The sequence below is a fragment of the Pungitius pungitius genome, chromosome 14 (assembly GCF_949316345.1).
Source record: "Pungitius pungitius chromosome 14, fPunPun2.1, whole genome shotgun sequence".
Classification (NCBI taxonomy): domain Eukaryota; kingdom Metazoa; phylum Chordata; class Actinopteri; order Perciformes; family Gasterosteidae; genus Pungitius; species Pungitius pungitius.
The window spans coordinates 4,390,546-4,412,848 of record NC_084913.1 but is presented as its reverse complement, the minus strand read 5'-3'; the positions used below and the strand labels follow the sequence as shown (position 1 = coordinate 4,412,848).

Below are 22,303 nucleotides of genomic sequence, written 5' to 3'. Positions count from 1 at the left end.
GCCTTTACGCAGAGCGAGCGCGCGGGCGCGCGCGGACAGATCGAGCGCTTTAATAGGCGCGCGAGTCGGTGGGAAACAACAGAACAGCTGAACACTAGAGCCACTTTATTTAAAATGTTTAACATTAAAAAGGTTACAATCCATTTTATGTTTTTTTTTTTTCCTTATTACTTTTCCTTGTTTAAGATTATCTGGATTATGTGTGTAGAAATAAACATCAGTTTGGTTTTAGTTAATTAGATATCATGCAAAAAAAAAAAGGACACCGCCTCTTCTTTCCGTTGGCGCTGAAAGGGAAACGCAGCATAGCAAAAACACGTTCACTGCATATAAGAGCTATACAAAACATACAAAGCATATATTTAAAGTCGGAATTCAAACCACTCCTGTACAAAACAAACAATTAATTTACATAAAGTGACATTTTGACATCCATACAGCCTTCGATGAGTTTACTCTTCTTGAACAAATTAGTGCAAAAGAAAGCCTTCTGCATCCTTGAAGGAGTCAATGTTCATATTTTACATAAAACTGTAGACTTCCATTTCACAACCCCGGAGTGAAATCAACATTTTCTTTTTCCTCTCAAATTCCTTTTTCTGGCGTCACCTACGGAAACAAAGACTCAAATGAATTGATGGGGAAGAAAAATAAAGATATTTTTAATTCTTATGCCTTTTAAAGTTATGTAATAAACTGGTTAAAATGAATCGTGAAATCAAGTCACATCATTATTTGGCTTGCAAGCAGCACAGTGGTTTTAAAATGCAAGTTTCTTTTTTGTTGTTGATAAAAACCTTTTTTAATGAATTTGCATCACATACAGCATCTTTCACCAAAAATCAGATTAAAGCACAGTTTACAGGAAGCACACAAGACTGTGTTAGTAGGTTGAACACTCCCAGACTTTGTTAATGGACAAAAAAAAGAAGAAAATATGGAAGGATACACACAAAAGTGGTTGCTTTCATGAAATAACCCGGTCCACAATGACTTCACAAACTGCAAGGCCGTTTCAGATCAGAAAACCGATGTGAGTACCAACACTTGTACTCCGCAGTACATTTAGGGTTAAAAATAACCTTTTGATCAACGGTGTTAGGGTTGGGCTGGATAAAATAGAATTAGAAAATTATTTTAAAAATAAATAAAAACAAAGAGAGCGAGTGTTAAAAGCTGGACAACAGAGACAAATGAAATCCAGAGTTCGGTTAGACCAACAAATGACGCGTTACTTGGGGACAAAGCTTCGACGATGACCGAGTTGGTCAGGATGATTTTTGCTGCTTTTTACACTTAGCGTGGATTTGACCTACCTCATTGCAACACACAGCTCGTTTTATGTTTAGTGAGTCCTTTCCCACTGTTACCTTGTGTTCGAGAGTCAAAAACGAGAACAGAGCATTCAAAACAAACCCATCAATTAAAAAAAAAAAAAAAATTAAAAAATCCACTCAATATCACGGCCACACTCGCTAGATACTTATAAATAGCACACAAGCCCATACATACAATATAAAATGTTAAAAACTGTAAAAAACAAAACTGCCAAGTGTTTCCCATTAAGACACGTGAAGAGACTAGCATTCCAAACATGATCTTTATTTAAGTGAATGGATGAGTTACCTTGGTTACTCTTCTTTTTGCTCCCTTTGAAGATGCTCCTCTGTCTCTTTGGTTTGGGATTAAGGGGCTGAGGCTCCGCGTCGGACACCGATGGCAAAACCTCAGATTCCAGCGCGTCGGGGCCGTCGCACCCCTCGATGCCCTCGTCGGGCGTGCTCGCGGACGACTTGGCGGCGGCGGCGGCGGCAACGCACCTCCGCTCGCCTCGGCCCGTCTCGCCCTCGCCGGCCTCCGCTAAATGGCTCTCGCCCCCGTCGCCGCCCCCGCCGCTCCCCTTCCCGTCCCCCGCACCGCTCAGAGGGCTCTCCGTCACCCGGACACTGACCCCAAAGTCCGCCGACTCCTCGGGCGTCAGCGTCTCGGACGCCAGGCTGCAGGCGCCGTCTAAAGCGTCCTCCGGGCCGCTGGAGTCCGAGCGGCGAGACGGGCCGAGGGCGCTCGTCTCAGTTGAATCCCACGAATATCCATTTGTAGGGAGGCAGGGGTGAGGAGGTGGTGGTGGCGGAGGAGGAGGAGGTTGAGGTTGAGGTGGAGAAGCTGGCGGCGGCGGCGGCGGCGGCGGCTGCCCCTCCCGCGGCTCCTTTGGGGGTTCCTGCGCCGCCGTGGCGGGTTCTCTGGGGAGAGCCATGGGGCGTGCAGCAGGAACGCATTGCGTCGCACTCGGGGGAGTCTCTTCTGACGGGCTGATGGTGCCGTTCAGTTCTCCGGCGCTGGCCTGGCGACCCTCTGGCTGAGATTTGCTGGGAGAGGACAACGCGGCGGCCACTTCTGCGGATTTTTCGTCTACAGGCTTCGCACTTGATCCTGATTGGGGGGGGGGGGGGGGGTTAGAAGTAAGTCACGTGGATGGTGAACACAGGAAGACCATTGTAAATCTTACGTAAAATAAAAAAGGGAAGCGATTATTTTTAGTGAGCGAAGCCGCAAGCAAAGAAAAGTCTCTCCATGCAAATGTGTGGCTCGACGAAGCAACTAAGCGATGGAGCTAGCTGGAGGCACGAGTTAAAGCGATTAGGTAAAGCAGCGAAGCAGTGTCGTGGCTCGTGGTTAAGCGGCTCGGCAGCGGAGCCAGGAACTGCGGATGGAGGCCAGTGTTTCTTGTCCTTACCAGACGGGCAGGTATCCCTACGCTTTTCACTAGAAGGGAGGCTTTCCGAATCGCACCTTGGCCTGGTCTTCCTGAGGCTGAAACCTTTCCTGATATCCGCCAACAGGTGGTCGATGATACAGTCGTCGTTCTGCGGCACAAAGCCCTTCTTGACTGGTTAAAAAACAGACAAGAAAAGAGACACGCCATTTAAAAATTGCATCTCTGTTAGTTGGAGGTTCACAGTGACCACGACGAGGGCCGTTCGCAACTCACTGATTTTTCCATTCTCTCCCTTCTGTCTCTTGGACTCCTCCTCTGCCAGCTGCCTCTTCCGCTTCTCAGCCTTGGCAGCAAGCTCTTTTCTGGTTTTGTTTTCCTGTTGTCACGAGAGAAAAAAGGAGGTCACTCGCTGCCTACGTGGTCATTTATCGTTCAGGAAATGACGTCGCAACGGGTGTATAACACTTGTACAAAAGAACAGTGACCTCTCTGACCTTCTGTGCCTTGATGAAAAGACCTCGGAAAGTCCTGATGGTTCCGAAGAGCTCCTCGAGTGACAGCTGATTGGCATCTTCACACAAGTAGACGGCCAGCTCACCCTTCTGCATCTCCACGGCAGCGAGCCTCTCACTTAGAACCCGAAAGGCCTCCAGACTCTCCTGCCGCGGAAAAGAGACGGAGGGGGATGTGGATCCAGTTTTTTCTGACCCGGGCGCGGCGTCGCGACCTCCGTTTGGGTCTGCCGTTTCGGCCCGGCAAAAGCGGAGAGAGCGCCATGTTACCTGGAGAACTTTCTCATATTGCTCCTTCACTTCCTGGTCGGAGTCGGAGACCTTCTTGACCGCCTCGTTCAGGCGTTTCAGTAAGGCACCGGCTTCTGCCTGAATAGAGTCCACGTTGACGCTGAAGACAGAGGGGAGGAGAAACGTTTCTGATGAAATGTTACGTCCACAAAAATAATCTAGAAAAATGAAGATGTCGGGGTGGGGTGGGGGGGGGGGGAAGCGTTCCATACCCTGCTGCTTTTTCACAGATCTCTATTTCGTCGGGCAGCGACAACAGCTGCGGGTGGTTCACCTCGGCCTCCTGAACAGTGACAAGTCACGCGGTGGTTAAACAGGTCTGTGAAACCAGAGGGGGGGGGGGGGGGGGGGGGCGACTCTGCGTACCTCCAGGAGGTGGTGAAGGAGTGTGATGCGGTTCTTGTTGCCCTTGGTCTCCGTGAGCTTGAGCAGGGAGCTGAGCCTGAAACCCTCGGCGTTCCCCGTGTGACTTCCCTGCAAGTGGACCAAAGATTTAAAAAATAAATAAAAAAACGCAAGCGCCGTCTAACCTGTCGGCTTAAAAAAAAAAAAAAAAAAAGAAAAATATACACGAGACAGGAGAGGCTCTTACGTAATTGAGAAAATTCCCAACGTCAAGAATGAGCCGGCAGAAAATGGGCATGAGTGTACTCGTCCTGAGAGCTGAGAGGTGGATGAATTAAAAATAATGTGCAAAAAACAAAAAAACCAATGACAACTACAACCATGGCTGAAGGCCTAAGGGTCGCTTACACTGGCAGGCCTCCTCCACCAGCTTGACTTTGGGTTTGAGCATCTCCAACACAGAGGACGTCTCCTCGCACAGCAACATGCAGTCGATCCTCAACTGATAACTGGAGAAGAATAAATAAATAAATAAATAAATAAAAGAGGCGAGTACGAAACCGGCATCACGCAAATAGACTTTTAAAAAAAAGAGAGAAAAGAAAAGAAAAATGACCATGGCACGGTGAGGAGGGTGGTGTAGAAGCGATCGACATTGGCCAGCTTGTCCTTCTCGCCTTGAAAGGACTTCAGGTTTTCAATCTACGTGAAGAGAACAACACGGTGACTCGGACATTTGCCCCCCCCCGCCCCAGAGGAGCACACGTGGGGAGGGAAAGCCTCTCGGTAAAGATGGAGACCAACCTCGTGCTTTTCCGGCAGGAGCTTAATGAGCTGCTTCAGCAACTCCACGTCGAACTTGGTACGGTCGCCACTCTGAATCATGGCGGCAAACTCCTCATTTTTGCTGCACAGAGAAAAAAAATAAAAATAAAAGCGCATTTATACAAAATATTAGAGAAATAAAAAAGAAAAATGTGACTCACCATTTGAACTGCTTCAGGAATATGTTCAAATTCAAGTTTTTCTTTGGATCAATGAATGTTATCTGTAGAATTAAAAATAAAAATAAAAAGCAGAGAGGCTTGATTGATTGTTCGACGCCACGGTTGCGAGGAGCGGCGCCGATTGTTGACGCACCTCTTTAGACTCCTTCTTGACAGGAGCAGCTGCCCCCTTGTCTTTGTGCTCGGTCACCGGGAGACAGAACAGCTGCTCGATGCTGCTGTAGTCCGGCTCCCGAGGAGGAGGCTCTTTCTGAACCGAGGCCCACATGGAGTGACCATCTGTGGGAGCGCAGGAAGAACCGGGTCACAAGCTCACGCGGCGCCATTTTGTATCAACATCCTGCCTTTTTTTTTTTTTTTTAACGGCTATGTTAAAACTCCTCCGCCTCCCCAACACTAATTTGGGAGGCTGGTTCTGGTCGACCTGATGTTTCCTCCCCATCAACCACCCTCCATGCAGAGGCCTTCTAGCAATGTCTTCACTCGCATGCCCTCGGGTTGGAGGCCACGTCTTATTATTACAATCAGTAACAGATTGTTGCAGTAAAAAATAAAAAGTAAAAAAAAAAAATCCAGCCACTCACCGGTAACGGTGCGCAGTTTCTGCCAGTTGAGCTTTTTCATCCTCAGGGTGGGGCATCGGTGGGACTTTGCCGGCGTGGCGGCCCCGAGAGCCGGGCTGCTCTGAGACCCGATCATGCCCGGCGCAGGAGGAGGAGGAGGAGGAGGAGGTGGCATGCCGGGTAAGGGAGGCGGCGGCGGCGGCCCCCCACCGCCCATCCCCGGCAGGGGGGGCGGAGGAGGTGGGGGCGCCATGCCCGGGCCGCCCAGCGGTGCCATTCCGGGTAGAGGGGGAGGCGGAGGTGGTCCGCCGAACCCTCCGGGAAGCGGTGGAGGAGGCGGCGGCGGTGGAGGAGGAGGAGGAGGAGGAGGGCACTGGACCAGGAGCCCGTTCATTCCAGGGGGTAGTGGTGGAGGAGGAGGAGGAGGAGGAAGAAGGGCGCCCGGTGGCCTCGGAGCGGACGCGGCGCTTCTGTCCGGCTGGTCCTCATCCCGAGGACGCGGCTCCGTCTGCACGGCCTTGCTCGCCGTCGCGCGCTGCGCGTCCGCCTCGTGGCGACCCTCGCAGCCCGGGCTCTTGGAGAAGGTCAGCCGCTGCATTATCTTCTCACAGGACTCCATCTGAGCTGGAGAACAGAGCCAGAACAAAAACAAACACGGATGAAACCCCCCCCCCGGGTGACCACGCCCCGTCACACACAAATCAGCGACCCATTAAGGGGTGGGGGGGGAGAGAAGGTCAGCGCCGACTCACAGTCCTGGGCCAGCAGTATGGCTCGGTTAGTGACGGCCTCCAGAGCCAGCCAGATATCGGAGCGGTCCGGGCCGAGCACCAGCAGCGTCTGCAGGATGGACAGCAGCTGGAGAGAGGCCGGAGAGCTGCTCACCTGCACACAGGAGCACAGGTAAAGCGGGTGACAGGACACACGGGGGGGGGGTCGCTGCGTCTTTTTCTATTCCAACAGTCGGGTGGCTTCTCACACACCTTGTCGAACAGGGCGGTGAAGACCTCCAGGTGATCGCTCATGTCGATGCCCCCGTAGACCCGCAGCAGCTCCTCCTCATCTTCAGCCATCGCCTCTTCAAAAGCTTCACATTGAATGATCAGGTCTTCATCTTCCTGCTCCCTGCACACCACACAGAAAGCCGAGTCAGTTACACCACTACATTTAAAAAATATATATAATTTCCAATTATAAAAAAAAAAAAAAAAATTAAATGACAATTTATCCATACGAACTGCAACGTCAAATCCCAAAAGTTCTACTTCCCTTCTAATGATTGTGGACTTTAAAAACACCTCCAAATTTGAACTCAGTTTGTTAATTTGCTAAAATGTGCGTTTAGGGATCGAGAGGGAGAACAACGGAGAGAAAGCTCACCTTAACTTCGGCAGAATGTCAAGCAACTGGAGCCCTGCGGAACAACAATAGCCTTGAGTATCACACTCAACTGGCAATATTTTTAAGACAGTTTATCTCCAGTGACGTGTGTCACCGACCCCTCGGCACTTTTAGTTTTGGGGAAATCAGCAGGAAGTCACAGGTGAGCAATCACACAAGAGGAGTGGCCTCGCCAATGACTGATTGGACCAAGGTGGCGGTTGTCATTTTAAATGTTTGGTTACACACTACGGCCTACTTGTCAAAACCAGGTACCTAATCCCATTAGGACAGTGTGATTTGAGCCGTGACCTTTGAACAGGAGATCTTTGAAGCTCCCTGTTATCTGTTTGAAATGAGAGAATACACAATGCTTCATCCACTTGAGCTTTGCTCAGGTCGAAGGGGGGTTTCTTTCTGACAATGTGGGGCCTTCAGACCTATTCTTACCTATTCTTAGACACAAATAACGTAATGCAGTCACTCTCCTCGCCCACAGAGGAGACACGGTAACGCAGCCGTTTTTCCGGGTGTGACCTTTTCGATCCCCCATCGAGGTTGTCAAACGGAGAACCCACCGATGAACTGCCTCCTCATCTTGTCCCTCTGCCGGAGGTCGTCCCTCCCGAAGATGAGGGCGTTGACGACGCTGAGGAGCGTCACCATGTAAGGGACGTTGTCGGTCTCCTGCAGCTCGTTCATGATCACGCTGAAGCGATACTGCTGCGTCTTCACTCCCTTGAGGAGAAAAATTCAAACACCGAAACATCATGGGGTTTGCAATGCAATCCCGCCACTAGAGGGCAGCAACGTTATGGTGCTTCTCCCCCCGACCCCCCCAAAAAAGGGTAAATAGATAAAGGACAAGCTAGAGGTGAGGTCTCCTTGCCTTGTAGTGGTCCAGGGCGTCCAGTGCCAGCCGGTGTCCGTCCGCGGAGAACACGCTGAGGGCGGCGAGGAGCTCAAACACCTGCTTCTTCACCATGGTGTTGGAGGTGTCCAAAGCTGCGGAGCGTCATGAACACACACACACACACACACACACACACACACACACAGGAACACTCTCATTCCTGTTCCAGAGGTTTCTCTTAAAGAAAATCCCCCCCCCTTGAGTGCGGACAACAACTCCGCCTGAACTTTGGCCCCTGAGGATGTTGCGTGGTACTTTAGATAAACATGTGTTTGTCTGTGTGTGTGTGTGTATCTGAAGGTGTGGGGGAAATCCAATTGTCAGAACTAACTGAAAGCACATTTTTAGGAATGTCCTGAAGTAACCCTTACTGATTACTTTCTGGAAAGATTCCACTCAGCACAGTGAGACGTGGCGTTACGACCTATGGAATAATCAACGGAAGAATGAGCGGTGGATGTGATGACTCTCCCCCCCCCCCCAAAAAAAAATAAAGTGTACAGTCAACCTTGGGAGAGCTTGCGGATGTATCCCTCGTTCTCGATGATGAAGTGGATCCCCGTGGAGGAGTTCATGACCGCCCTGACGCAGTTGACGCAGGTGAGCTGCAGAAGGGCGTCGGCGATGCGGGAGCACCCGCGCCCCGACAGCCGGTCCAGGGCCTCCAGCAGCAGATCCAGCCCGCTCAGCTCCAGGAACTGGACCATCCATGTCTGGTCGCTGCCCTCCAGGCGACGCTTCAGGCCGGAGTAGTTGACCACGGTGGGAACCTGCAGCAGTCGGATGCACAGCTCCGGGTCGGCGCTCTCCAGGTTGGCCTCCAGCTGGGTGTCGGAGTCCTGCGAGGAGCCCAGGCGACCCCTGACCGCCGCCCACTTCTGTTTCCCGTCCGACTTCCCCGACATGGTGGTGGTGGTGGTGCTGCGGAGGAGACACAAGGGGAGCATTAGAGTCGTGTCATGACGACGGACCGTTTTCAGCTGTAATGCATCAGAGGTTCAGCCGGTTCCGGACTCCGGACGCCGCCTGCTCGCAACGATACCCGAGGGTTCTGCCCCCCGCCGTACAAGCGTTGTCATTTCTATCCAGACAAGCGGAAGGAAGCTGGCCAACTGACGGCCATGTCAGAAAGGAAAACAGAATAGCAAATGATAACCCCACACTTTAAAAAAAAAAAAAAAAAAAAAAAAAAAAAGGTGAGTCAGCAGTCCTGGCTCTGCCAAACATTCCCATCTAATCCTCAGCTTGAAAGAGAGGAGAGTTGTCAGCTCGTAAAAAAAAGCCCCTTTTCAGCGATGGATCCCGGTTCATCATGTGCGTCCCCTTGTGACGGGGGCCACAATCACACTGCCTCATGCCGCAAATATCTGCACGTCCCCACGGTATTGGAGAATGCACGGACCAAGAGCTTTCTTCAACGTTTTTTTTACAATTTTTTTTAATCTATCAGTGGTTTGTAATGAAAGAACAAGTGTGAGCGGCGGCCCTTCTGCCTCCTGCTGTTGATGTCACACTTGGCAGACGTAAGATACACAGACGAGGCATGGAGGGATGAGCCCGTACAAGCACAATGCCTCTGTTTTCAAAGGTCGTTCCAGGATCCAATCTGGAAGGAGTTATAGCTTTCCACAAATCTTTGATTTCTTTTACCGATCCGAGGAGCCACTCGGGAATTTCGGCCTTTTTCATGTTGATTTGGGGGTTTGTTAGTTGCTTTGTAAAATGAACACAGCGAAATTCAACTTCCTCTCCTTTAGAAAAAGGTAATGAGCAGAAGCGAATTGCAGTTTCCACCCACTCGGCAGAATCGGGGGGGGGGGTGAAGTGAGGACTCGTCTTTGCTGGCGTCTCGGCCCTGCTGCCAGCGTGAGAGCGTTACCGTGGCAGCCAGCGGACAGACAATGGCCTTCTACAACAGGCCTCCTCATCACCCATCAAAGGGCTGCGTTCACAAAATGGACGCAGGACTCCCTGCACCATCACCACCACCAAACTCCCCCCCCCCCCCCCCCCCCCCACTTCTCGAGTGCATTTGGAGTTTATCTCTCGTGTGAGGAAAATGTGACAAGGTCTTGCGAGTGGTTGGAGGGATGTGGAGTGCGACACAAACCGCAGGGATCAGGAACTTTGGGTGAGGGAGGAAGGAAAGGACTCTCATGTGCACAGGAAACTTGGCTTGGAGATAAGCACGCGGGTGGGACGGCTCCGGTTCTTCTTTTTTTTTTCTCGAAAAAAAACGGCCCGTTCTCGTCGTTCTCGTGGCTGACGACCGAACGGGGGCTTTGTCCAATGTCCACCTGTGATGGGAAAACATTTTGCCCCGCGTCCCATCCGAGCGCTCCTTAAACATGGGAACATTTTATAGTCTCCAAGTCTCCCACACGGGCCGCTAATAGCAGGCTGATTCACTGGACAGACCCACTCATCTGTCCCCCCCCCCCGCCCGGTTCAACCCACCCACGCACAGCAGCCCACTGCTTCAGCACAACACCTCGGGAAGAGGCAGAAACATCTCCACGGACTCCTTTCTTTCCTTCGGTTTGATCCATCCAGCAACAATGGGGGATAAACGTCGGTTTAAGCATTTCGTTTACATGCAATAAAATACCCGATGGGAAGCAACCAATGGAGTCACATATTATGTTTGACATCACTGATCACTGACACATTAGTGGATTTCATGCTACAGACGTCGTTGTAACACAATGTCGCTTGGAGATTGCATAATTGTAGATGGTGATGCAAGCTTCATCCGCGCTGTGGATTCTATTAGAGTATTCGCAGAGTGAATTATCATAACATAAAACATCCGGTAGTCATTCTGACTGATAACCTACTGCCCTCGATTCTCTGCTATTTAAGGGAGTGACCAAAAAGGAGGCTGTAAAGTGTCTTTTTTGTTGTTGTTGTAGTTTCCTGTCTTGTTAAAATTCCAGATCTATTCAGCAATTACCACATTGGTTTTCAACATCTGCCCATTTGCATCGACAGAGTCGGTCCATATGCTCCAACACAACGCCTGAAAACTGGAATTACCCGTTGAAGAATTTGTGTTGTTTTTTTGTTTTCTTGTCCTCGAGGAGAGGAGGGTTAGGAGGACGCACGTCTTACACAACACATTGGCACACAAGGAATGCACGTTGCCAGTTTGCCAATCTGAATTGTGCATTAACTCATTATGATAAAAAAAAACACAACAACAAAAAAACAGACCTTTTAGTAGCAACATCTACGTTGTGCAGCAGCAGTTACTTTGCGCTGCCGTTTATTCCGCACACAGCAAAGAGCATAACGGGACTAGCGATAAAGCTCATGATTACTCCTCGTAATGCCTTGGTGCATGGTTATAGATCACATATAAACTGACTATGACACCCGTACCTGATTTTATTCCATGGATGCGAAAACAGTTCACAGATCCGCGTCCCTCCGCGGTGGTTAAAATCTGGACTTTTTTTTAAATTTTTAAACCGAATCAATAAATCGGCGTGAAGGGCTGCGGGTGTCGGCACCGTGTTGCTCCTCGGAGCCCGTGTGTTGTGCGGAGGGCACCGTTTTCAAAACGTTGCGGCCCCGGGGGCTTTTTTATCCGAGACGGACAGCGTCGAAAGAAGCTAGCGGCATCGGCTCGCTACGACATCCGGTCGAGACCTTCAGAATAAAACGGGCGAGCAACGTCAGCGCGGATTTATTGAATAAGATTCACGCAGTTCGGTTGTGGGCTCACGATGGGACAAGTCCCTCTTGTTAGCGTTATATGGTAACGTTAAAATTAATCACTCCTTAAGAAATAAAAGACAACGTCAATACAAGCTATTAAGTAAGGTTTACAGAGTCTACACAGTCTAGTTCCTTAGGTAAATGTGCCAATAAAAATCTAAATAAAAATGTTACAAATGGATAAATGTGGCCCATAGAAAGGGGTACAACCAGGGTGCCTTAGACAAAAGGCTTAATCAAATTTCCACGTTCACGTTGAAATACGAAATTGAAATACCGACATTGAAACGCATCAGTTCCACTGACGGTGGTTTCGGTGGACAGTGTTTTATTGTGGAGGCCGAACTGCCTAACTTCCGGGATTGACGGGCCTGCTGTTTTCTGCCTTCAAGCTGATCTGAGATGCAAAAATGCAGCCAGTGGTCGAGGGCCCTCCTCCAATACCGCCCCCCCCCCCCTCTCCATCCCATCAGCTGGAATGGACCTCAGGCGGACATTACCCAGTTTTAATCGGTCGGGACGAGTTGTTGCCCATCAGACACAAAGGAGCTGAAGGAATGTCACTTTCTCCAGAGACAACGAGTCTAGTTGTTGTAGCGACCCGAGGCCATTGAGGTTTCACTGAGGCCACAGTGAATGATTAAAGTATTGTCCCGCTGCTTTTGTGCGCGTACAATATGATGTGTTGTTTCTCCAGAACCAGCTGCATGTTGTCCTCAAGTAACAGCATCAAAGGACATGCAGGGTTGTTGCATTCGCAGCCTCCCACGGGGGAAATAATGGCCGCACTTTTGTTTGAATGGAGCGACAAAAGCCATCTTAGTCAAACAGGTTCAACAAAACCCAGTTGAAAACAAGCTCCCAAAATCCGTCAGTCCGTGTAACTTTCATTTATCGGTGTAAAGAGCACATGAAGGGATTTTTTCATCCAAGCTTTTAGGCACAAAGTAACTTTTAATCCACTAGTGCTGTCAAACCTTTTACCTCAAGGGCCTCTATAAAGGCGTGTCAGTGATTATGGTCGGTAGGATTTAGTTCTAAGGTGTTTATCCACAGGGACAAACACCTTAGGTTTCACTTCCACAAAAAGGGTCATTGAAAATGCTCAATAAGAGCCAGTAACGGGGCTCCCCCGGATTCACCTCCTGAGAGGAGTGAAATCCTTTTGAAATTGACACTTTCACTTTATCATATTTTACAACAACCGAGCTGTTGAGTGTGCATGTCGGGGATGTTACCGATACTGCATCGCTGTGGTGTGATCCGTGGAACCAACAGCGGCTCTGCTGTCACGAAACCACACAACAACAGTCCCTTATCTGGAAAACAAACAACAGTTTATCCCTCTTTTGAACGCTTCACTAGGGCTATTAAAAGAGCATTTAAATTGCACTACGAATTGTGGTCCAGGGATCTTGAAGAGCGAAAGAGAAGAAAGAATACAACCACATCAAAATAAACAAACGAGCCATATGGTTATAGGTGAATTAAACAGCAGAGTTCTTGGTTTACATTCGACAATTGATACTGTATATGTGATACTCTAATTGAATACTATAAGCTAAAAAAACTAAAAGACAAAACCATTATTGTAATAAAAACAAAGGTGGAGCCAGCCTGCCCGAAATTAAAACAGAGGTGTAAAAGATTGATATCATTCCTTTAAAACTCAATGGCCATGGCCATAAGCTGATACTGACCCATTTAAAAGAAATGGTGTTTACGTTGGTCACAGCTATGCAAATAGCTTGAATATTCAAATATAAAACTGTTGACAGATTTTGCTTATATGCTTATATGAAACAAATGTTACCACTGTAACATTTTTACTCCCAATTATGCATATTTGTAAAGGCCAAAACAAAATCTAATTATTGTTATGCTGTAAAGGTTTGAGTGAAATGTATGAAACACGTTGGCTGTGTAGACAAGAAAAATCGTTAAAACAAATGAGAAATTTTGGACCGGTAAAACATAAGTCTATGTTTACGATGTGGTCGAAAGGTAAAACTTCTCTGCATTTAGACAACATCTGAGCGAAACCACGCAGTAAAAACTACATTTCCCAGGCTGCATTGCAAACTTTAGTTGAAAGGTCGAAGACGTAAAACGCATGCTTCCTTGAAACAACAACAAACCGCTGAATCTGTATATATCTTATTTCTCTGTGTTTGTGTTGTGGCTCGCTATTTGCAGAGATGTCCGGAAAGGCCAAAGATATCCTGAAGATGGATCTGTACGGTTTACTCGGCATTGACATCACTGCTACATCGAAAGAGGTGTGTTAAGTAACATTAAGCTAGCGGTTAAGCTAGTTAACGTTAGCTCCGAATACAAGTCGTTACTTTAACACGCGCATCTCAGACCGGGTCGAAGCTGCTTCAGCAGGTATATTCACCGAAGCGTTTGCTAAATTAACGTGAAGTGTCACGACGCTTGTGTTTGCGCAGGGACCAACCGTGCGACGCGTTAGCCTGTTAGCAGCAGGCTAACGCGACGTTAGCTCGTTGCCATGGAGCCTGTTAGCAGTGCGTTTGAATGAACCCCTCGTGCGTGTTACCTTGACACGAGTCTTTTTCCGCGAAGGGGACAAAAGCGAGGTCAGCAGGGCTGAGATAACCGGGTGTAAAAAGACGTAAAAGACCGGTTTGTGGCTGAATGGTGAAGGTGTTGTGCACCGAGAAGGCCACACAGTGGCGACGTTGCATCAGTTTAGGCATTCGTGAGACTGGCGTGAAAGGCCTTTGGTGATGAACGATATACATTTTAGGGCAGAAATTAGTTTTAAACTCTGTTATTCTACCGATTACATACAAACGGAAAAGTTGGTCTACCAACCCAATATAAATTCTGCCTTAACGACACATCTGATCACTGATTTATCTGATGAGGCCTGCAAAGGGTATTGAGAATTTTGCCTAAATGACATGGATTTTGAATCCACTCCTATGTACTTCATCTTCTACTCCAGAGTGGCTTACCGTAATGTTCTCAATCCTGCCTTTTCCTTAAGACACCCCCCCCCCCTCTCATCCCAGTTTCCAGCATCAGGAATTCCACAAGCCCAATGGGAAATTAAAATTGCAGGCCCAAAGGAGGCACGGTTGTAATTCCTTAATTGGATTTCAAAGTCCCGTCCCGAGGATTATCCTGCAGGAAGTTAGCTGTTATGGCTTGGGTAGAATCGAGACTCTCAAAAATGGCAAGAGCTGGTTCTGTGAGGTCTGTCGATGTGCGCTGTGTGTGTTTGCGCGTTGCATAGAGTTAAAAAATCAATCGTGTGCACAGACGGATTCCCTCAGATTGGCTAACTCATCCCAGTTTTTCCAGCTGCTTCTCCACCACCTCCATCAGGCATGTTCCTGTCTGCGTGGGCTCTGCCACAGACTCAATTGCTGTGAATAACGGGTTTTCTTCTTTGCGTGTCTGCTCGGCCGGGGGAAGCTGGGTTATGTTATTTTAATGCAACTTGTGGGGCACCTTTTACCAGTGAAGCAGCCTGGAGTCTCCTGGAGTTTCAGGTCTTTCAACATGAGACGGCAGACAAGTTTACCTTTTCAGTTACAGTTATTTTGAAGTCAGGACACACGATGATTCCGGCATGAACCCCCCCCCCCCCCCCCGTGAGGATCGGACTGTGAACACGGGGTCGTAGTGCTTCAACGCAGAGTTTGACCTGGAGCTCCGTTTCATCAGGTTCACAATCGCACAACCACATGAAAAGTCCAGCGCAGTGTCTCACTGTTTCCCTTCATTACGTCGCATTTTTCTTGTTAAATGTGGTCACGTTGGCCCCCGTCTGCGCTCCTCCTCATCCTTTTACCCGCCGTGCCTATTATTGCTGTTATTGTCCCCCAGCTGATAATGTCCTGTAAACAGCAGAGCGCAGTAATTAAGGAGGATGGGCCCATGGCAGATCAGGCAGCTAATCAGCCGCACACACTAGCGGCTGCACTAGGACCAGTTTGTCAACTATAATTGGCACCAGAGATGTAATGAGGACATTATGTGGACATGCAGTTGAGAGCGGTGCAGGCGGGGGACCAAAGGGGGGGGGGTGTGCACGGAGTATGCTTTTCACTGGGCACCAACCATGGGGCTACTGTTGGCCTTCTGCCGCACGATCGCTCTTCCCTTTCGAGCTCTCGGCAACTTCGGTTAGCCGAAGCGTGGGAAATAGTTGACATTTCTGCAATTGCATTTGCATTGAGACAAGAGAAAAAAAGGCAACCGAATTAAATCCTAACATTTCCAGTGATATTGGGGGAAAACCCTAAGAGGACCGTAAACTGCACAAAGACAATTACACTTTTTTTTTTACTAGTCCTGTGGGCAGATGCCACTCAATCTGAGTGCTCTCCTAGGCACACATGTGCTAACCTCTTCAAAAGTTGGTCCGCTCCGGCTTCCACTTTCCACTTTGTGGGACCAAAGGACTTCGGGGGTCTTCCGTCTTCAATTTGAGGCTCGCGTGTTACGGCATTGACGGGAGTAATCGTGTGTTATTGAACAAAACGGCACTGGAGGCACAGTGGAGACTGGATACGGCTTCAGGATGCCTGAGAGAGTGAAACAGAATAAGAGGAAGAGGAGGAGAGAGAAAAGGAGGATGGATAATGAACAGCCGTGCAGAAAAGTCCGTTCAGGGTGCGTAGATCGAGAGATATCATATATTATCCACTTGATTTACAACCACATATCCAGCTGCAAAAACCGCTTTGCAGGAAAACAACGGGGTGCAGGTTTTGGTCAAAATGTCATTATTGTTTGCGAGTAGGAAATGCAGCGCACACACCTCGTATCAAACTGCATCACTGGTGCATCATGACTGATGTCAATCTCTTTAAAAAAAATAAAATGTTAACCTTGCTCCGTCTTGGTCCCAGAGGAGAACGGCATGTCTTTCAACCGGAACCCTGTACACGCATGGACGAAGATGCATTTGAGCTCTAGCTTGGGTTTCTTTTTTTCCTTTATTTTGTTTCATGCCAAACTCCACGAGGGTCTTTTTTGGAGATATTCGGACAAAACCACGGAGAAAAAGAAAAAAGGAGAAAGAGACACAGAGGCTGAAAAGGGGAAACAAGCTTAGGCCGACAGAAGGCATACCCTACGTGTTTGGCTCCGGTCCACAGACCCATGTGTTCGGTTTGGATCTGTAGGAAGGCTCCGTCTGCCAAGACTCTTAATTGTTCCTAGTCTCGCAAAGCCCTCCTGATGAACCAAGTTCTCATTTACTGCAACTACAAACAGGACTTAACGCTGACCAAGAGAGAGAGAGAGAGAGAGAGAGAGAGAGAGAGAGATGAGCCACGCAGGCTGCAGAAGGTTCACCGGAGGCTCGCCCTTGGCCCTCGCACCGTGGACCCGGCCAGACTCACCGCAATGCGAATATAAAAAGTCGTGCACGGCTGATTGAGGTGAAGAGTGTGCGTGGATACACGGGGTGGGGGTGGGGGGGGGGGGCGGGTGCGTGCGAGTCCGTAGCGTGCGATCGGTACCAGCATGTGTTTCTGAGGGCTTTGCGGCGGAAGCTCCACAGCGCCCCCCCCACCCCCCCTCTGGTCTCTCCACGGAAAGCTGCTCGCTGCTTCTTCCCTTCCGAGATCTAATGAAAACCACCTTGTCATTAACTGGCCCCTAGGAGGACCAGCCAGTGGTTAACGTTCCCAGCAGTGACCTGGAGTCAAGAAATCGGCTATAACAAAAAGCCTCGTATGACATTACAAAACTCAAAAGTATCGTTTAGATTTTCCATTTTGCCTCGATGAACCCCCCCCCCACACACACCTCCCAAAAGGTTTGGCCAGCTGCCTAAGATCTTAATGGCAGCCTTCTCGGGCGCGTTAAAGACAATGGCACTCTGTCTGTGCGTGTTATTGTAACATTTTGTGCATTTTGAAATAAAGGTATAAACATTCGTCTCGCAGACTGGCAGCGGGCCTGAGAATAGTTTGGACCTCTGTTTGGGTAATTCGCTGCTGAGTGCGTGCCGAGGCGTTTGGAGTCCCATCAACCACACGTCGACGGGGGACACGAAGCAGAGGGTCCCGCTCAGGTGTCGACTTGATCCGCACAATGCGATCCCCCTTTTTTTAAAATTTCATTTAAATGCGGCCTCGCCTTTCAGCACCAGCGCTTTCGCGTGCGTCCGTGATTTCAAACGAGACCGGCTTCTTTCACCCGGACGCTATTTTTTTTTCCTGGTACCGAGAGTAAGAATTGAACTTCCAAACGTTCCCGAGGACGGATTGGTTCTCTTTGGGCCGTAATCATCATTTTCCACCCTACAAAACCGGTTCTTCTGCTTTTCTCCTAGATCAAGAAGGCCTATCGACTCAAAGCCTTGACGTGCCATCCAGACAAGAATCCAGACAACCCAAAAGCAGGTGAGTGAGCCTCCCGCCCCCCCCCCCCCGTGCGTCCTCTCTTGTCCAGATGTGTTATTTGTGTGCACAATTTATGCGTTGTTTTCCGACAAATTAGCGTTGATTGTCTCACTGGGCGTCTGTCGGGGAAAAACCACACGGAGTCGCTGTGGGGTTGCACCACCCCGCCCCCCCCCCCCGCCCCCCACCCCCCGCCCCACCAGACGTCCCGAGCCACAGAAGCTAGTGGAGCCTCTCCACGCTCTCCACACTCCATCCCCGCCTGGCTCGGGTCCTTCTGCGGCCTGTCGCCAAGCAGCATCTCGCCAGTTAGAGCAGGAAATCCCAATGTAGCCTCTTTTTTTTTTTTTTTTTCTTCCCGTCAGGAGGGTTAAAAAAAAAAAAAAAAAAAAAAAACAAGGCACCTTGGACAAAAGGCTGGTTGGTATGAGGCACGCTTTCATGTGAGGTCTGTGCGGTTTCTGGATGGTTCTGAGAATTCCTGACCATGTTGAGGAAGGAGAAACAACAGCGGGGGGAAATTGGTGGGGTTTGGTGGGTTGAGAGGGATAATGCGAAAGCAGGGGGGGTCGGTTTTCCCTGAAATGGAGAAGAAGCGGTTTGGAGGCCCTCAAACACTTGAACCCACACATGAGCAGACTCCGTCTCCATCGCACGAGAGCCAGTCTCTGGATACGCTGCTCCTCGGGGGGGGGGGGGGGGGGGGGGGGGGGGGGGGGAGGGAGGGGAGGGAGAGTTCTATGCATGTAAGGGGTGATGTGGGGGTCATGGAGCCCTACTGACTGAAGAACCCCCCCCCCCCCCCCCACCACCACCACCACCACCACTGCCATGTTGTCACACTTTGAGCTGCCTAGAGGGCATGGCAGGTCTCCCACAGTCGGATCTCATTCCAGTCCATTACACGCGTGTAGTTAACATGACTGGCAGCACCATCATCTCCAGACCTACCCCACAGGGGGGTAACCGTATCGGCCCGTTAGCCCCCCCCCCCCCGCCCCCCCTAATCGGTGAATGATTAAGCCTGTCTAGAATGCCGCAATTGTGGCCTCCCTAAGGGGAACGTGTGCGTGTTTTTTTTAAATTTTTTTAAGAGGTCGAGTCGAGCGCAGTCTCCCCTCATGGTGCGACCTGCAGCACCTTTTTTTTTTTTTGTTGCTTGTTTCAGCCCCCCAGTGTCCGAGCACGTAACGACAACCCCCCCCCCCCCCCCCCCCTCCCCTCAACCTCGCCTTATTTTGTGTCGCTTGTGAAAATCAGTTCGCAGTTAATCTCAGCCACTTTGTTCATGGTCTTCTCGTCCCTCTCTGTTTCTAGTGGAGCTCTTCCACCAGTTGTCCCAGGCTCTCGAGGTGTTAACCGACGCCGCCGCCAAGGTGAGGCCGCTGATGCCCCTCGTTAAGTCACAGCTGCCGGTGTGTGTGCACTCGCTCGCGGACGCGATTCACCCCCCGGCTGTCTAATCCTATTTTCAGGCCGCCTATGACAAGATCTGCGCCGCCAAGAAACAGGCGGAAGAAAGGAACCGAAAGTTAGACGATAAGAGGAAGAAAATTAAACTTGGTGAGTTGCTTTCCTTTCATTTCATTAAAACAAATGCTTTTTGTCATACACACTCCTGGATTGACACACACACACACACACACAAACCTTTTCGACATATATGGACAGCAGTGATGGTCCAACAGGAAAAAGCAACTTCTAAAGAAATAATTGATTTTATTTTGCACAGTTTTTTCCTCTTTTCACGCTCTTTTTCTTTGTGTTTTTGTTTTGCTGTTTTGCAGACTTGGAGACCAGAGAGCAACAGGCAGAAGCTCTGAGCCAGGACGAGTGGCAAAACACGAGAACACTCGAGGAAGAGGTAAGAGAATTTATTAGAAAGGATACGAGCAATAATTATGCACCAAACATTGCCTCGGACAAGTGACACTGTACGGGGTACAAGGTGTTCCAGCTAAACTCTGAAGGGCACCATTTCCTCAAATGCTCCCTGATTCAGTGGAGATCTTCCAGAGAGTGTTTTTGTCAGCGAGGGGGCAGTAAAACCATGGGGGGGGGGGGGGGGGGGTGAGGTTGCATGACTTGGCGCGCTTAGTTCAGAAAAGGACTTACAACGCTTCCAGGGTCTGTGCTCGATGCGCAGTAGGTGGCGCTGTTCCATTTTCTTTCACATTCGAGGCGTCACGCCCTCCACTGTAGATTGTCTGCACCCCTCTCCTGAATCACAGGAGAGCAGACAGGGTGCCATTTTTTTAAAATGTAATTTTTTTTTAGAAGGTGCAGGTGATGAGTTGCGTCGTCGTCTCTCCCTCTGACCGCGTCTGCTTCTGCACCAGGTGGCCCGGCTGAGAGAGGAGGGGTCCCGGCAGCTGGAGGAGGAACAGCGGCTCATCCGAGACCAGATCCGGAGAGAGAGAGAAGCCGAGAGGCCGCAGGCGGGGGACAGACGTAGGTGCCCAAACACCCCCCCGGTCCAGGTTAACCAGAACCAGTTTGGCGCGGTGTTGCTCTGCTTGGACGAATCCAGTTTGACCCGGTGGAGTCCTGCTGCACTCCTGAAAAAAACCCCTCAGCTTCCAGCCATCATGCTGTCAGTCCCCCCCCCCCCCCCCCCCGGTTGCCAAATATCACTCACATAAAAATAACTGCATGTTTTTATTTTATTTTATGTTTGGCACTTTGAAGAGGTCTATTTTTCGGTTTCTGGCAGAGAGACGGTGGAGCATGGTAACAGAGCATTGCCCCCCCCCCCCACACACACACACACACACACACCATCAAACTTTTAACCGCCTGATAATTCTTTGGCTTTGAAGCTGCAGTGAAAAAAAGAATAGTGAGTGCGTGTATTCCAGGGGAGGACTGATTCTTGGCCCCCGGACTACGATCCATTTTTGTGGCTGGACGATCACTCATGCACAGTCGGGCCTCCCCTGGCCCTGCACTCCATTAGTGCTCACCGGGGGGGGGGCTCCCCTCGGACTGTACCGAGGGGCCTTTTACCGTGTGACAGCCCAAAGCCCCGCCGTCAGTCTGCCTGTGTCCAATGAGCTTTGACCGCTGCTATCGTGTCGCTGTCTTTTCCCGTCACTGACCCGTTTCCCTTCCTTTGTCCCTGATTCAGGAGGGGAGAGGTGTTCCAGGGCCAGTGTGACCCCCAAATTGAAGGTGAGGCTTGTTGTGTGAGGTTCTAGTCGAGGGGCGAGACAAAGTGGTGGTGGTGGTGGTGGGGGGGGGGGGGGTCAAAGGTCTTGGAGAGCCACACATGCAGATGGAAGATGAACCTCAGGGATTTTGAAAGGAACCGAAGCCATTTGTGTTTCATTATTTGTCCTCCGGAGGACTGTAACTATGCGGGGGGGGGGGGAGCTTATTTTCTTTCCTCCTGGAACCTGCTCGGCCCGTGCATATTAACGTTGGTCTAATGTGTTTAGACATTCAATCTTAAAATTTGATAGCCATCTATTGCAGCCCCCCGTTCCCCCCCCCCCCCCCCCCCCCCCCCCACGAGAATTGTGCAAAACAAACCCTCTGCTTTTGTCGTGTTGACAATAGAAGGTAAGATTACATTTGTGGGTTTTAATTGCACCCAAGTTGTCTTTAACATGAGTTTCTTAAATTGTCTCTGCACTTGGATTGAGAGTATGAATAAAATAATTGAACACATGATCCTGTCATAATGTCTCATCAGTCCAATCCACAGGGCTCTAATGACGCTATCGTGCAAGTCCTCATGACCAATAAAGCCTCTCCCTTTGTCTTCCTTTCTCATTCTAGTTGAAGTGGAAGTGTAAAAAAGATGACGAGACAAATGGAGGCTACTCTCAAGACATTCTTTTCAAACTTCTACAAAAGGTACATGACGACCGAAAGAGGACTTCCACAAGTTTGACTTTTATTTCTGTCGTATCGACAAGGTACCGTTTAGGATCATTTTAATGAATCATCCTTGAAGCTTCCCAGGAAACGGCCTCCCGTGTGTTGATATCGTCAGCGGTGTTGTAAATGAATGAAGGAGACTGCTTCACAGGAATTGTGCATTAATTTAATGAAGTACAAGTGTGAGGGACTTAATTGACTTGATTAAACGGAAACCGACGTTTACAAAGTAATTAACTTCTGGAAATTCAATATATGAGGATAAATATTATTAGTAAAATTCAAAACTCCACAAATTGTATAAAGGAATTTGATCCCTTAATCCTTGCTGTCCCATAGCGGCTGAAAAGAAACAAACATGCCTGCAGAGTCCGGCCGTAGTTGAGGTCTGCATGACATCAGCGCGGTAGTAGAACCCCCCCCCCCCCCTCCTCCCTTTTAAACAAGCCCATTAAGTTTTGTTGCGATGAAAGTGCCACGGGGCAACGCTGTGGTGCCCTCTTAAAGCCACGCACGCCATTGTTTAGTGCCCCTCTTACCAGGTGATTAACCAGTGCCACGGGAGGCATTAGGAAATGTGCTCTT

At 49.5% G+C, this 22,303-nt stretch overlaps 3 protein-coding genes across 3 annotated transcripts; 1 reads left to right on the top strand and 2 right to left on the bottom strand.

The window, feature by feature from the left end:
- Window positions 1-90: 90 nt before the first annotated feature.
- Window positions 91-6,125, bottom strand: LOC119227485 (inverted formin-2-like). Its single transcript, XM_037486294.2, has 16 exons — window positions 5,456-6,125; window positions 5,005-5,150; window positions 4,851-4,912; window positions 4,669-4,771; window positions 4,481-4,566; window positions 4,273-4,373; window positions 4,112-4,182; window positions 3,886-3,993; window positions 3,732-3,802; window positions 3,499-3,619; window positions 3,211-3,375; window positions 2,990-3,092; window positions 2,735-2,887; window positions 1,627-2,430; window positions 1,317-1,370; window positions 91-609 (listed from the first exon to the last, which is right to left on the bottom strand). Exons 1-15 carry the CDS (start codon window positions 6,051-6,053, stop codon window positions 1,318-1,320), a joined length of 2,745 nt encoding a protein of 914 aa, XP_037342191.2. The 5' UTR covers window positions 6,054-6,125; the 3' UTR covers window positions 91-609; window position 1,317.
- A 685-nt stretch (window positions 6,126-6,810) lies between these two features.
- On the bottom strand, window positions 6,811-11,358 carry inf2 (inverted formin 2). Its single transcript, XM_062557216.1, has 5 exons — window positions 11,109-11,358; window positions 8,236-8,648; window positions 7,704-7,819; window positions 7,393-7,552; window positions 6,811-6,848 (listed from the first exon to the last, which is right to left on the bottom strand). The coding sequence occupies exons 2-5, from the start codon at window positions 8,630-8,632 to the stop codon at window positions 6,811-6,813; spliced, it is 711 nt and encodes a 236-aa protein (XP_062413200.1). The 5' UTR covers window positions 8,633-8,648; window positions 11,109-11,358.
- A 2,163-nt stretch (window positions 11,359-13,521) lies between these two features.
- dnajc17 (DnaJ (Hsp40) homolog, subfamily C, member 17) lies at window positions 13,522-21,928 on the top strand. Its single transcript, XM_062557217.1, has 8 exons — window positions 13,522-13,726; window positions 17,767-17,836; window positions 19,154-19,212; window positions 19,312-19,399; window positions 19,624-19,700; window positions 20,176-20,287; window positions 20,964-21,007; window positions 21,617-21,928. The coding sequence occupies exons 1-8, from the start codon at window positions 13,646-13,648 to the stop codon at window positions 21,776-21,778; spliced, it is 693 nt and encodes a 230-aa protein (XP_062413201.1). The 5' UTR covers window positions 13,522-13,645; the 3' UTR covers window positions 21,779-21,928.
- Window positions 21,929-22,303: the final 375 nt, after the last annotated feature.

Excerpts from the sequence above, each read along its gene's own strand:
- dnajc17 (XM_062557217.1), top strand. The coding sequence starts at position 13,646 with ATGTCCGGAAAGGCCAAAGATATCCTGAAGATGGATCTGTACGGTTTA. Across the intron at positions 13,727-17,766 it reads TCACTGCTACATCGAAAGAG|ATCAAGAAGGCCTATCGACT; the intron begins GTGTGTTAAGTA and ends CTTTTCTCCTAG. Across the intron at positions 19,213-19,311 it reads TAACCGACGCCGCCGCCAAG|GCCGCCTATGACAAGATCTG; the intron begins GTGAGGCCGCTG and ends TCCTATTTTCAG.
- LOC119227485 (XM_037486294.2), bottom strand. The coding sequence starts at position 6,053 with ATGGAGTCCTGTGAGAAGATAATGCAGCGGCTGACCTTCTCCAAGAGC. Across the intron at positions 4,913-5,004 it reads TCAAGAAGGAGTCTAAAGAG|ATAACATTCATTGATCCAAA; the intron begins GTGCGTCAACAA and ends TTAATTCTACAG. Across the intron at positions 3,093-3,210 it reads TTTTCATCAAGGCACAGAAG|GAAAACAAAACCAGAAAAGA; the intron begins GTCAGAGAGGTC and ends TCGTGACAACAG.
- inf2 (XM_062557216.1), bottom strand. The coding sequence starts at position 8,632 with ATGTCGGGGAAGTCGGACGGGAAACAGAAGTGGGCGGCGGTCAGGGGT. Across the intron at positions 7,820-8,235 it reads CATCCGCAAGCTCTCCCAAG|CTTTGGACACCTCCAACACC; the intron begins GTTGACTGTACA and ends GACGCTCCGCAG. Across the intron at positions 6,849-7,392 it reads GATGAGGAGGCAGTTCATCG|GGCTCCAGTTGCTTGACATT; the intron begins GTGGGTTCTCCG and ends GTTGTTCCGCAG.